The sequence below is a fragment of the Lycium ferocissimum genome, chromosome 3 (assembly GCF_029784015.1).
Source record: "Lycium ferocissimum isolate CSIRO_LF1 chromosome 3, AGI_CSIRO_Lferr_CH_V1, whole genome shotgun sequence".
Lineage (NCBI taxonomy): Eukaryota > Viridiplantae > Streptophyta > Magnoliopsida > Solanales > Solanaceae > Lycium > Lycium ferocissimum.
In genome coordinates this window covers 69,636,630-69,650,839 of record NC_081344.1, presented here as the reverse complement: position 1 = coordinate 69,650,839, position 14,210 = coordinate 69,636,630, and the positions used below count along the sequence as shown (strand labels likewise).

Below are 14,210 nucleotides of genomic sequence, written 5' to 3'. Positions count from 1 at the left end.
TCATGTAGAACAAGAGAAATTGGAACTGTACAGAAATCCTAAAGGGCCATCACTTAATTTCACAGATTTCAGGTGGCAACTGACCAGTGTGTGCACCAAACAACAGAAAAGATAAAAGAAGTCTGGGAAGAGATAAGCAGCAGTATAAGGGTGTGCTTTTGGTGATAGAGGAGATTGTTTTCCCACATACCTCGATATGGATCCCTAGAGTACCAACAAAGGTGTGCTTCTTCACTTGGTTAGCTACAAGGGGGGTGATCTTGACGGCGGAGAACTTAAGGAAGAAGAAGATTACTTGTGTTAGTTGGTGTTGTATGTGCAAAGAATCAGGGGAAGACGTAGATCAGCTACTTTTACATTGCCGTGTAGCATCTTCGCTATGGGGGGAGTTGATGAGATGGTTTGGTTTCGAGTGGGTAATGCCGAGAACTATGAAAGAAACAGTGTCTAGCTGGGCTCGTAGAAGACGGAGGAGGAGATGCAGGGCATGTGAAGTTGCCCCTTTAGCATTGATGTGGACCATATGGAGTGAGAGGAACAAGAGAGCTTTTGATGGAATAGAGAAAGATATCGTACACTTGAGAAATAGCCTCTTTTCCCTTATTTCTTTTGGTGCACCCATGAGGTTACTTTTTGTATAAATGATTGGGCGACTTTCATAGAAAATCATGTATTCTTGTAGGATTTTCTACTTTTTGGTATACTTCTTGTATACGGGCTAGTTAATGCCCTTATTGTTAATAATATTCTTACTTCATTAAAAAAAAGGGTGTTTGGAATTGGCTCACGGGTGCTGTGCATGAACTTCAATGTAACTAGATACACTCATGTGAGAAACAATAACCAACATTGATCAGAGGGATGATTGATTTTTCAGATTTTCTTGACGACTTAGAGCTGGTCGGCCCTCCTCTATGTGGAGGTAATTTTACATGGACAAGAGGAGATTCAAGGGGTGGCCTCAAGAATTGACAGTTTTTTGTTCTCAACAGCGAGATGAAAATTTCAAGTATTTAAAACAAACGCTACTTGCCAAAGTAATACCGGATCATAACCCTCTAATGTTACAGTGTTGACAAGGGCAAAACAGAAGATCATAATTCAACATGAAGGCTTTGTGAACAAGGTGGAAAAATATTGGGACAAATTTGAGGTGACAGATTTCATATTGGCCAGCAAAATGAAATTACTTCAAGGAAAATTGATAGGCTGGAACATACAAGTCTTTGGCAACATTGAGAGAAAAAATCAGAGGCACTGTACAAGTTAATGTTGCTGGACAAAGAAGCAGAAAAACAAAATTCTTTTCAACCACACATAGTTCAGAAGGCAGATTTAACTGTGAAAATTGATGAAACAGCAAAATGTGAGGAAATTTCATGGAAACAAAGATCTAGAAGCCTTTGGTTGCAGCAACGGGATAGGAACACTAAATATTTACACAAGATGGCCAGTATGCAGAGGAGATAATGTTAGACAAGGATGTCAAGGGATGCAAGAAGAACCAGACAAGGCGAACCAGAAGGAAAACAAATCCGACATTTTCCGATAAAATCAGGTTACAAGATGTTCTCCCAAAGTAGTAGGCAACATCACATATAGCCTTGGAAATTGATATGGAGAAACAAAGCCCTTACAAGGTTGAATGCTTCACATGGCAAGAGAGACATATTTGACTCAACTCAATTTATAAAGAGGAGTGTATCCTCTGTGAAGAAGTATGAAGATGCAAGGCACTTATGTTCATACATTTCAAGTTTACAGCTCAGATTTTGTACATGTTTCTGATTTTATTTGAACTAAAATGGTGCATGTCGGAAACTCGGAAACAACTGCTGCTGAGTTGGAAAAAGGTAGGACTTCAAATAGCTCCAGGACACTTTTGAACACTGTTACCAACAATTGTTTAGTGGATGGTTTGGAAAGAACAGAACAAAGATACAAAGGCGAAAAAGAGAATATTTGTAATTTAAAATATAGATGTAAGAAAATGTAAACGAAGTTGAGAGGATGATAAGTTTCCTAAATTCATTTCAACAAACTGAATTTTTATTTTTGTAACTGCACATCCTAAGCACCCGGCTGGCCTTCCCTGGAGCCTTCTAACACGGGATGCTTTGTGCACCGGGCTGGCCTTTTAAGCACCCCCATAGGGAAACTTGGTGGACTTCCACATTTAAATTGCTCTTAACATGTCGTAATGTATTTAAGCTTATGTTCTTGTGTTTGAAGCAAATACACTAAAAGAGCACTAAAAAGGAAATGAAGCAGAGAGTAGTACCTATTATCAGTTGCATCGTTTTCAGAACATAAGTTTCTGCTGTGACCGTGATGAGCCTGTCCTGCAAACCCATACATAAACGAAGTTGACATCATCATATATTAAGTTATTGAAGGAGAATTAAATTAACAAAAGATCACAGCTGACATTCAAATGATCTAGAGACCAGGTCAATTTTGTGACAAAAACATGATCATACTGAAAACTAAATATAGAAGAAATTAGATATATGTTACTCCTCTCTTATAGTGTTCACATGATTCAATATTCCATAGATAACTAAATATTTTGACAACAATGACGAAGCTACACATGGACACATGATCGTAAAAGCTCTATTATATCCATCTCATTAACTAAAGTAACCAGCAGAATAACACAGTGTTGAAGTATAACATAAGGCATGAGTCCCTTTCCTCAAATTCTTAAAACTACCAAGAAGAGTTTACACTTAAAGTAAGAATCCATAATCTAAAATTATGAAAAAGCAATTAGACTAGAGAATTGCGAACAGTTTTCTGCGTCTTCAAAAGAAATCCATTCCCACCATCTTCTACATTAGTTGTCAATGACGATATGAATTGCAACCCTTTTCGAATAATAATGACAATACTGTCATTCTATGAAAATGTCAATTCCCTATAAAGAACCCAGTACTCTTGGATCATATATAAATCTCCAAAAATATATTCTTAAATAATTCGAATATGGTGTTGACCATTCACCCAGAGTATACCCTACATGAACCACTTCTGATTCAATTTCAGAAAATCACAAATATTTGTACTATATGGTTCAGGGACAGAAGTATGGGGTTGATCTTGTCAGCTCTAGTGTTTCAATTATGGTTCAAGTAACCATGATTTTAGAAAACATCGAAAAAATTGTCCCAATAGCAATTTATAAGTTGCACGCAGTTGTAAATTGTTCCAATAGCAAAAAGATAGAAAATGATAATACCTGAAGATAACTAAAAAACACTGTACACGATATACCGGGACTTACAATGTGTGCACATAAGTGAACTCACATTATATATCATATTAAGAGTGCAATGGCATCTGATTTTCAAGATAAATAAGAGTAGAAAAACAAACAAAATATCAAAAGTGATACCTCTCGAAAGCTCAAGCAATGTTCTAATTGCAAAGGATGCCGTTTCTCATGCAGGGATAAAAGGAAATTGTATCATAGCCGAATAAATAAGAACTATTCACTTCTTATTTATCGAGTGAAGCTCGGGTATCATATCAAGGACATAAGGATTCTCCCTAATAACATTTACCAGTAACTCAGTGGTATTTGCATCAAATGAGAAGCCCCTTCCAACCATTTCTTTCATGAATGTTGCCATTGCACTAATTTTTCTGCACTTGAGAAATCCTCGCACAATAACATTGTAAGTGATGTCATTTGGCAAATAACCGCTCTCCTCCATTTTTCTTAGCATATGATTAGCTTCATCTATCGACCCTTCTAGACAAAATCCATTTATTATTGAATTGTATGTTCTTGTATCCGGGAGCAATCCAATTAGAGAAAGCTTCTCAAAAATAGCACGAGCTTTGTCAAGTTTACGATTTTTGCACAATCCATTAATGACAAAATTGTAAAATTTAATATGAGTGTTTTCTCTCTTTCTTTCCAACTTATTAAAGAGTGACATAGCTTCTTCAACAAGTCCGTACTTAAAATAACCATTGAGCAAAGTGCAGTGAGTGTATAAATTGGGTATGGGCCCTGTAGATAGCATCTCATCAAAGAACTTTTCTGCATCGCTTATTCTTTCAACTTCAAACAGACCTTGCAAGATAGTATTGTACGTAACAATATTAGGTTTTGATCCCTTTTGAGAAATTTCATGAAACAATTGCATGGCCTCAACCACTTTGTTTTCCTTACAGTATCCATTTATTAGTATGTTATAGCTAAAAATGTCAGGTTGAATGTTCTTATCTATCATGGAATCAAACACTCTCTTCGCTCTATCCAGTTGACCACACAAACAATATCCATCCATTATCGCATTGTAGGTGATTATATTAGGCTCTATACCTTTTTCAATCATGTGTCTCATTATTTCCTCGGCATCTTCGACTTTTCCTTCTTTGCATAGTCCATCAATCACCATGGTGAAGGTGTGCACATTTGGGTAAATATTGAGGTTTACCATCTCAGAGAACAAAGTCAAAACTTTTTTCCACTGACCAAGCTTACAGAAATAATCAATAAAAGAATTATAAGTGACTGTGTCAGGAGGAATGCCTTTCTGCTTCATCTCATTGAAAAGGTTGATAGCAGCATCTAAATTTCTATCTTTGCAAAGGGCATCCATAACGATGGTGTAGATATATATGTCGGGCTTAGTATTCCCCTGTTCCATTAACCGGAGCAAACCTAAAGCTTTTTGAGTATGGCCCCTTTTGCTTAGCCCATTCATGACAGTTGCATACATGACTTTGTCAGGCTCACAAATCTTTTCTCTCACCAATTTTTTGAACAATTCAACTGCATCATTGACCTTATTTTCAGCAAAATATCCCCTTGTTAGAGCCGTAAAGGTGACAACATTAAACGGAATGCCATTCTTCAAGTAAATGGCCAGCACCGAAAATCCAAAATTAGCACGATGCATCAGGCAATAACTATTAATCACGATATTCAAGATGAAATTATTAATTGGGATACCCAGTGTCTGCATTTCACGAAAAAGAGGAATGACAGCAGAATAATGCTTCATATTTAGCAGTGTCCTAAATAATTTACAGAAAATGAAAACAGAAGGAAGAGGCTTCATTCTAACCAATTGATGGAAGAGAGTAACAGCATCATCTAAACACTTGACATTCTCAATCTTGCTATTTAACCCAAGTTTACCCTTTACTGAAATTGATCTATTAGTATGGCAAGAAGAATAAGCTCTAGTTGAACAAGAATGGGAAATATCAAAGAAAGAAATAAAGGGCATAATAGCATTGTGAGGGATACACAGAGAAATTCTCCTCATCTTGACTGATGTGATAGTGGTATTCTATTAAGTGTGCCCTAATTTTGGACGAAATAGCAAATGAAGGAGTTGGGTCATATTAAACTTATACGGGTCAAAACATATCATACCAAATTACCAATGATAGGGTCATACTTTCAATCTGTTCAAAAATTGTTCGAGTCAAATAGGGGACTCAGAGCCTCTTTGGCCTGCCGGCTAAAAATAACTTATTTTGAGAAGTATTTTTTTTAAAAGTATATTTTTTTAAAAAGTATTTTTAGTGAGAAGCAGTTTACATTCATTTTTTTGCGCGGATTTCCCTTCTTTTGGGGTGGTCTTTAATTTTTGTCCCTCAAATTGCCGGTATTTAAATTTTGTCTTTCGCTTAAAAAGGTGGTACGAAAATACTCTGAGGTTCTGGATTCAAACCCCCGCTCAGTTAAAAAAAAATTCGCAAAAAGTCTTGCTTTATGTGGCAGACTTTGCCTTAAGGTATAACTAAATGTTTGCCTTATAAGGAAAAGTCGGTCGTCTCCGGCATAAGTTCTATGTAACTTCGCCTGAATAGGCATAGAAACCTATGCCTTGTGAAAATATTATTATTTTTGACTCTACTGGGTTTCGAACACAGTACCTCGGGATATTTTCGGCCATCTTTTTAAGCGAATGGCAAAAATTAAAGACCAGCGAACTGAGTGGCAAAAATTAAAGACCAGCGAACTGAGTGGCAAAAATTAAAAACCAATCTGTATGAAGGGCAATCGTGCTAATTGCCAATTTGTTTTTGGCTAATTTATTTGAAAAGTGCTTGACTGATTTTAATAAACAGATTGTGTTTGGCCAATCTTCTTAAAAAAGTGCTTTTGAGTGTCAAATTACGGAAAATGACAAGTATCAACAAATGACTACTATCAATATTATTTTACAGAGAGAAATAATTTTAAATATCTGTGACAAAATACTACAATTAAGTTAATAATTTTATTTAATTAAAATTTAAAAGTACATATTACAAATTTTCAATTAGTATAATACAAATACTAAATATTGATATAATATCAACACAATGATTTAAATATACTAAAACGCTACAGCCAAAATAAAATTCAAAATCATTCCACAAATTAAAATTCAACACAAAGAATTATTAATTAGAAATTAATGGATTAATGAGGGAGATACTTGGTAAATATGTATTTATGGTAGGGATATTTTTATCCTGAAAGAAATAATTTTCTACTTCTGCTTTTTTCAAGAAGCAAAAATTTTTTGTTTCTCCCTCACCAGAGAAAAACTGCTTCTGCTTCTATTTAAAAACAGTTTTATTAATTGGTCAACCACCTCAAATATATAAATAAAAAAAATAAAAAAAATCTTTTCCCCCAAAAAAAGCGTTTTTAACCTCAAAACGGCTAGGCCAAATAGGCTCTTAAACCCATGCAAAAAAATCTAAACGTCCATCCCTCTATTATTTTGCTTTAAACGATTTGGTGACTAATATATTCTTGGAAAAAGAGCCTAAAATGCCCCTGAACTATCAGATTTGCTACAAAAATGCCATCCATTTACCTATTCGCTCTAAAATGTCCTCGATATGAACCTATTGGCCCTAAATTGCTCTTATTTTAATGTTCCTATTTAAAAATATAATTAAAAAAAATCATTTATTACGTGACACGATTCTATTGGCTAATTTTAAAATAAACCTAATTAATTAAAATCCCAATCCAAAATAAGATCCACCTAAAACCCATACCCGCCCGGCCTACATTCCCCATTAATTAATTAGAATTGAAATCGAGTTTGTTATGGGTTTTTTCATTTCTGCTTTTTTCTTTTTCTTTTTGGTTCTTCGAATTTGCAATTTGATGGGATTTTGTGGAAATTTTGTTCTATGTTGAAGCATTTTCATGGTGGTTTTTGTTGTTTTTTATGTATGTTATTTCTTCTTCTTGTAAATTTGCAAGTTGTTGACATTTCAAAGGGTAGAGATTTTCTGTTATAGCACTGATCATTTTGCGATGCATCAGTGAAGTGAAGTTTTCATTAAATCGGCACCGTTGTACTAGTCTAATTTTTCGATTATGGATTTCTTTGTTCTGCTTTTTTTGGTTATGGGTTTCTTTGTTCTGTTTTTTTCGATTCTTGGAATTCACCAATTTGATGAGATTAATACGATACAATCGGTGATGATGATGATGAACAATCCGAGGAAGATGAAGAACAGGGGAGATTATCGACAATTCATTTTAGTTTAATGGGGCATTTAGGCCGGGGCGGGTATGAGTTTTAGGTGGATCCGAGTTTTGAGTTGGATTTTAATTTTTTTTTATTACATAAGGGGTAGGGGAAGGGGATTATAATGCGGGGATTCAAACCCTCATCAACAAGGTGAAAGTTTAAGTAGCCAACCAATTGAGCTACTAGATCCCTACGGATTTTAATTAATTAGGTTTATTTTAAACTTATCCAATAGAATCATGCCACGTGATAAATGGAATTTGTTTAATTATATTTTTAAATAGGACCGTTAAAAATAAGGGTAATTTAGAGTCAATAGCTTGACGCTGAGGGAATTTTAGAGAGAATAGGTAAATCGAGGGCATTTTTATCCAAATTCGATAGTTTAAGAGCATTTTAGGCTCTTTTCCGTATATTCTTTTAAAGTATTAGCTTATGTTATTCTAACATATTTAACTCCAAATTTGATTTTTTATATTTGAATTTGAGTTGCATTTTCACTCGCATATTATACTATTTTAATCCGTTCTATATAAACTTTTTTTTTTCAAATGTCCCCGTAGCAATGCTTGACCAAATAATCGAATTAAATGTCTAGATGCTCACTCAACTTATAGTAATTAGCCCCCAAAGTCACTCAATATTATTTTGTCTTCTAAATCATTCAACATTCATCCAACTTTTTTGCTTTCATGGTCTTTTTAATCGGAAATACAATTTTTGGTACATATTTAATAATGTGACAATTGCAAATTTTTAGATAAAAATATTTAAAAAATAAAAACCATTATTAAGATTTATTTAGGACCCAATCCAATTCTTAATTCGACCCGCCTAAAATGGGTTAACTATATAAGAGGTTATTTAAGGAAGGCTAAAAAGTGCACCAATTTCACAGATATGAGGACTTTAGTGTATCATCAAAGAACAGGGGTGATTTTGAATTTAGATCCAAACATAAAGGACATTTAGGCTTTTACTCTAACCTTTCCTCTTAAGAAATCACCTTTTGCTAATCCTACCCATAAAAGGATTGGAATATGCATTGCATATAAATATCAGTCATCCTGTGTGCTTTGATTCAAGTTTCAATTAAAGTACAAAATTGCTTTACAAAACCAAACCTGAACCTCCACGATTTTGCATTAGCAGGAAGGAATTCGTAACGTAGTAGAGGGACTTCAGTCTCCAAACAACAACTCAAGAGTTTAACCACATGGTGATGATTGACTTGCGAAAGAATGATCACTTCATCAATGAACAATTCTATTTGGCTCTCGTCCATTGTTTTTGACTATTTAATCACGACCACACATTTGTCCGGTAGGACACCTTTGTAAACCATACCATAACCACCACAGCCGAGGATACGATCCTCATCATAGTTGTCAGTGGCTTTTTCGAGCTCTGCTGCCGTAAAGATATTAGCTGCATACTCAATGCCACCCTCATTTAATCTGAGTTTCTGTGTCAACAACAAACCACCATTTTTCTGAAAAAACTTTTCCCTGATTCTAATGAGTTGTCTTCTTTTGATGCCCAAGTATATCCCAGTGGCACGGATGACCAAAGCTTGAAAGCCAAAGCACAAACCTGCATGCATATTTTTCAGATATATTTCGCTCTCCGTCAAAACATTCTATACAAGTCACTTAATTCAACTAGAAACTTAATAGGATGGATTTCAAATTCCTAAATCTTATATGAACCAACCTGGAATAATTCACATGGTATTTTTATGCCAATTTCATTATATTAGAAAAGAACTTAAGTGTGAATCAAACCATTCCATTTTATACAATGGTATTTGACTGGACATGGAGTTAAATGAAAAAAGAAAGACTGTTGTAACATACCAAAAGTACCTTTAGAACTTGTGGTCCCAAACTTCTTGATCATGACATTCTGTGGTTATGAGAGCATGCCATTAATGGTAAAGCGGAAAGTTTAATGTTAAAGAGTTCCCATATTTAGAAATGTGTAATTTTTTTTAACAACCTAAAAGTGAAAGAGTAATACATGAAATGAAACAGAGAAGAAAAAAGATGATGAAAATTGGAAGCAAAAAGCCCATAACATTGAACAAAACTAACTTTGCTGCTTGGAAGGATTTAAGATATGAAAACTAAATTAAACTAATCAAAATCCATCCCAAGGGGTTAGCTAAATTGGCAAAGGTTGTGGGACTTGTGTCATGGATCACAAGTTCGAGCCTGTGCCAAGCGAACCAACTCTTATATTTAAGTGAAGAAGGGTAGAGGGATGGATCCCCGAGTTAAGGCTGATGTTGGCCCAAAGAACAGATTTCTCAGTCATAAAAAATACTAATCATAATCTGATGGTGTAGACCTACTACCTAGTGAGAGTTGAAGGATAGGTGACTTAGAGTTCTGAGGGGTGCAACCGCAGCCATTTCTTTTGCCATCACCAATCTGACCATGTGGACAAGTGCAGCCTCTAGGAAAGTTAATGCATATTCCATCACAACGATTATCCTCGCATTCATCTATGTCTAGCAATTAATCAAGTACATTCCATGACAGGGAAGTCCATTTCTGAAACTACAGGAAGCATTGGAGTTAGAGGCTAAAAGAGAATACTTGAAACAGATGATTGTAAGGGTTATGATATACCTTCTCCCCAAGAGTGGCAGAAAGTTAAAATTTAAAGTCTGAAAAGTTAGGATAAAAAATTAGTGTGCCTCCTTGGGATGTATAAAGTTCATTCCATGCAAAATGACCCATCAAACTATTGAGTCAAAATTAGTGCAACTTGACGGATAAAAATGCAACACTAGCCAACACATACAAAATCATATTTAGAGATTTGAAAAATACGTAAATTTGGAAGAATATAAGCTACAATAACTTCAGAAAAAACAATAGCTTTCCCTAAAAAAAAAAAAAAAAAAGGGGAGGGGACATTGGATCATATACTGATTCATGTTACCAACAGAACTACTATTACACCACAAGAGAAGATTATGTAAACACTTATTCTTGATTCTAAAGGTATGGTTTCTTTTTTCCTTCAAAGCAAGCTCTATTCGTTTCCAACCATTAGGTCCAAAAAACGCACATAGGAATAGTGTTCCACATCAAATTCAAGCCTTTATGGCTCCTCTGTCCTTGCCAACACTCCATTAAACCCCTTATGCTGTTACGAATTGCCTAAGATATACTCAAGAAAAGGTCCCAACACTGTCCAGAAAATTTACAATGAAGTCTAATAATTACAGCAAGTGATTTATTTTCCCCATGTTTCTTCCATACAAGCAGCTGAAGTATATTCATGATGTGAAAACATATGTGGTACTGGATTCACTAAGCAGACATGTTGTACAACAGCATTCTTGAGTACTTTTCCATAAAAAAAAATTGCTTGAATGTCAGTCATCGGAAGGAATCTTCAGTAGTGATAGTACTCTCCTGAAACCCATAGGTCTCACCCTATTTTCTTTATTTTGTTTCAACAATCAAACACTACAGCAGCAACTATTAAGCCACTAGCCTGAACAAGATTCTTCCTACCATAGGTACAGGATTTTTAAACATCTCAATTTGAGCTGTTCTATGTTGTCATTGAGACATCTATCATTCCTCCCAATCGAAATAGATAACAATTACTCACTCCGTCCCAATTTAAGTGTCTTAGTTTGATTAGGTACGGAGTTTAAGAAATAAATATAGACTTTTGAATCTTGTGGTCCTAAATCAAATGTGTATAGTGTACTAAAATATCCTTTGAATCTTGTGGTTATAAACTTGATGTTTGAATTGCCAACTTACTAAATGTAGAAAGAGACACTCTTTTTGGGATAGATCAAAAAGGAAAGTAAGACACTTAAATTGGGAAGGAGGGAGTGTATCTTTTCTCCCTCCTTGGTGCTTCTGTCCAAAAAATACCCGAAGATAACTAATAGAACAGCAAATGATATTACTAGACTCATTCGTGCACACATGTCACCATTATTATTATTTTTTAAATAGGCATGGTTTTTAACATATTAAGAGTGCAATAACATATGATTTCTAAGAAAAAGAAGACTCAATATATCAAAATTGAGGTACCTCGTCAATAGGCCTGCCGAGAAAACTCAAGAAATGTTCCAACTGCCCTCAGCTTCTACAATTCCAACTGGATGCCATTTCTTTTGCAGGGATAAAAAGGACATTGTATCACAGCCATAGTGTAGCGGAATAAACCATGGGAAGGAAATATTCACTTCTTATTTTTCAAGTGAAGCTCTGGTATCATGTCAAGAACGGAAGGATTCTCCCTTATAACATTTACCAAAAACTGAGCTGTAGTTGCATCAAATGAGAAGCCTCTTCCGGACATTTCCGTCATGAAAGTTGCCATTTCACTAATTTTGCTGCACCTGAGAAATCCTTGCATAATAACATTGTAAGTGACATTGTTTGGAAAACAACTGTTGTCTTCCATTCTTCTTAGCATATCTTTAGCTTCATCTAACAACCCTTGAAGACAAAATCCATTTATCATTATAGTGTATGTTCTCACATCCGGAAGCAATCCAATTGAAGAAAGCTTCTCAAAAATAGCAAGAGCTTCGTCGACTTTACCATTTTGCACAATCCACTAATGATATTATTGTAAAATATAATATTAGTATTTTCTCTCTTTCTTTCCAACTTATGAAAGAGTGGCATAGCTTCTTCTACAAGTCCATGCTTAAAATAACCATTGAGCAAAGTGTGATGAGTGATTAAATTAGGTTTAGGCCCCACAGATAGCATCTTGGCATAGATTTGTTTTGCAGATCCAATTCTTCCAACTTCAAAAAGACCTTGCAAGATAGTATTGTACGTAAAAACATCAGGTTTTGATCTCTTTTGAGAAACTCCACGAAACAATTGCATGGCCTCATCCACTTTCTTTTTCTTACAGTATCCATTTATTAGTATGTTATAGCTAATAATGCCAGGTTTCTTATCTATCATGGAATCAAACACTCTCCTCGCTCTATCCAGATGACCACGCAAACAATATCCATCCATTATCGCATTGTAGGTGATTATATTAGGCTCTATACCTTTTTCAATCATGTGTCTCATTATTTCCTCAGCATCTTCAACTTTTCCTTCTTTGCATAGTCCATCAATCACCATGGTGAAGGTGTGCACATTTGGGTAAATATTGAGGTTTACCATCTGAGAGAACAAAGTCGAAACTTTTTTCCACTGACCGAGCTTACAAAAATAATCAATAAGAGAACTATAAGTGACTATGTCAGGAGGAATGCCTTTCTGCTTCATCTCATTGAAAAGGTTGATAGCAGCATCTAAGTTTCTATCTTTGCAAAGGGCATCGATGGCGATGTTATAGATGACTATGTTGGGCTTAGTATTTCCCTGTTCCATTAACCGGAGCAAACCTAAAGCTTTTTGAGTATGGCCCCTTTTACTAAGCCCATTCATGACAGTTGCATACATGACTTCGTTGGGCTCACAAATCTTCTCTCTCACCAATTTTTTAAACAACTCAACTGCATCTTTGAACTTATTTTCAGCAAAGATTCCCCTTATTAGGGTGGTAAAGGTGATATTATTAAATGGAATACCGTTCTTCAAGTAAATGGGTAATACCGAAAATCCAAAGTCAGCACGATGCATAAGGCAATAACTGTTAATCACAATACTCAAGATGGAATTACTAATTGGGATATCCAGTTTCTGCATTTCTCTAAAAAGAGAAACCACAGCAGAATAATGCTTCATAGTTAGTATAGTCTTAAATAATTTAGAGAAACTGACAACTGAAGGAAGAGGCTTCATTCTAACCATTTGATGGAAGAGAGTAACAGAATCATCCAAACACTTGACATTGTCAATCTTGCTATTTAGCCTAAGTTTACCCTTTACTGAAACAGATGCATTACTATGATTTGTAGAATAAGCTCTTGTTGTAATTTCAGAACAAGAATGGAAAGTAGAGATGAAGGGAATAATACCATTGTGAGGGCAACCCAGAAAAAATCTCCTCATTTTTGATGGCTAAGAAATCTGTCAGTGTAAAGTGGAAAGTAGTTCGGTTTGCCCTAATTTTGTGCAGAAGTTGGCAGTGATGAGTGACTCACACCACTTTTGGGTTCAGTTGAGACTAAAGTAAAGCATACTCCGTCCCTTCTTACTTTTCTTTTTTATTTGTCCAAGAAAAATGTTTTTTTTTTTTTTTTTTTTTTTTTTTTAATATTTGATAAGTTTATAATTCAAACATCCCACAAAGTCATGGAGCTAGAACTTTTACCAAAAGAGATCAAAATATAAATATGTAAATACATGAAGAAGTCAAGAGAGTTCAATATCTACTATATATATATAAAAAATAATAATTTTAACATTATATATACAATGTAATTTTTGGCACCAAAGGGGGTTCGGCACCTCGGCCTAACCTAGCTCCTCCCCTAATCCTAGATGGTAAGTTTATAACTACAATATAAGGACATTTGAGTATATTAGACACATTTTTAATTTAAGACCATAAGATTCAAAAGTCTATTTCTGAAATGTCGTGCCTAATCAAACTAAGACACTTATCTTTGGGACGAAGGGAGTCCTAGTAAAGTGGAGCACTAATAAATACTGCTATTGTAGTATTTTTCTCTTCCACATTTTAAGAAGTTCAAACTTTCACCCAAAAATCCTAATCTATATTTAAATTTATTTCTATCCA

At 34.9% G+C, this 14,210-nt stretch overlaps 1 protein-coding gene and 1 pseudogene across 7 annotated transcripts in view; both read right to left on the bottom strand.

Moving 5' to 3' along the window:
• LOC132050589 (putative pentatricopeptide repeat-containing protein At1g12700, mitochondrial) overlaps nt 1-5,362 on the bottom strand; it is a 50,654-nt gene extending 45,292 nt beyond the window's left edge. For 3 of the 7 annotated variants that reach the window (XR_009413459.1, XR_009413460.1, XR_009413461.1), the window contains exons 1-2: nt 3,398-5,361; nt 2,282-2,342 (exon numbers count right to left, since the gene is read on the bottom strand). Coding sequence is in view for 3 of the 7 variants with exons in the window: in XM_059441940.1 (XP_059297923.1) it covers nt 2,282-2,342; nt 3,567-5,288 (1,783 nt within the window). In the remaining 4 variants the exon portion in view is untranslated. Of the gene's footprint in view, nt 1-2,281; nt 2,343-3,397 lie in introns of all 7 variants that reach the window. The other 4 variants (XR_009413458.1, XM_059441941.1, XM_059441942.1 and 1 more) reach the window with 3 other exon arrangements.
• A 6,291-nt stretch (nt 5,363-11,653) lies between these two features.
• LOC132049047 (putative pentatricopeptide repeat-containing protein At1g12700, mitochondrial) lies at nt 11,654-13,519 on the bottom strand (annotated as a pseudogene).
• Between the last annotated feature and the right edge of the window lie 691 nt (nt 13,520-14,210).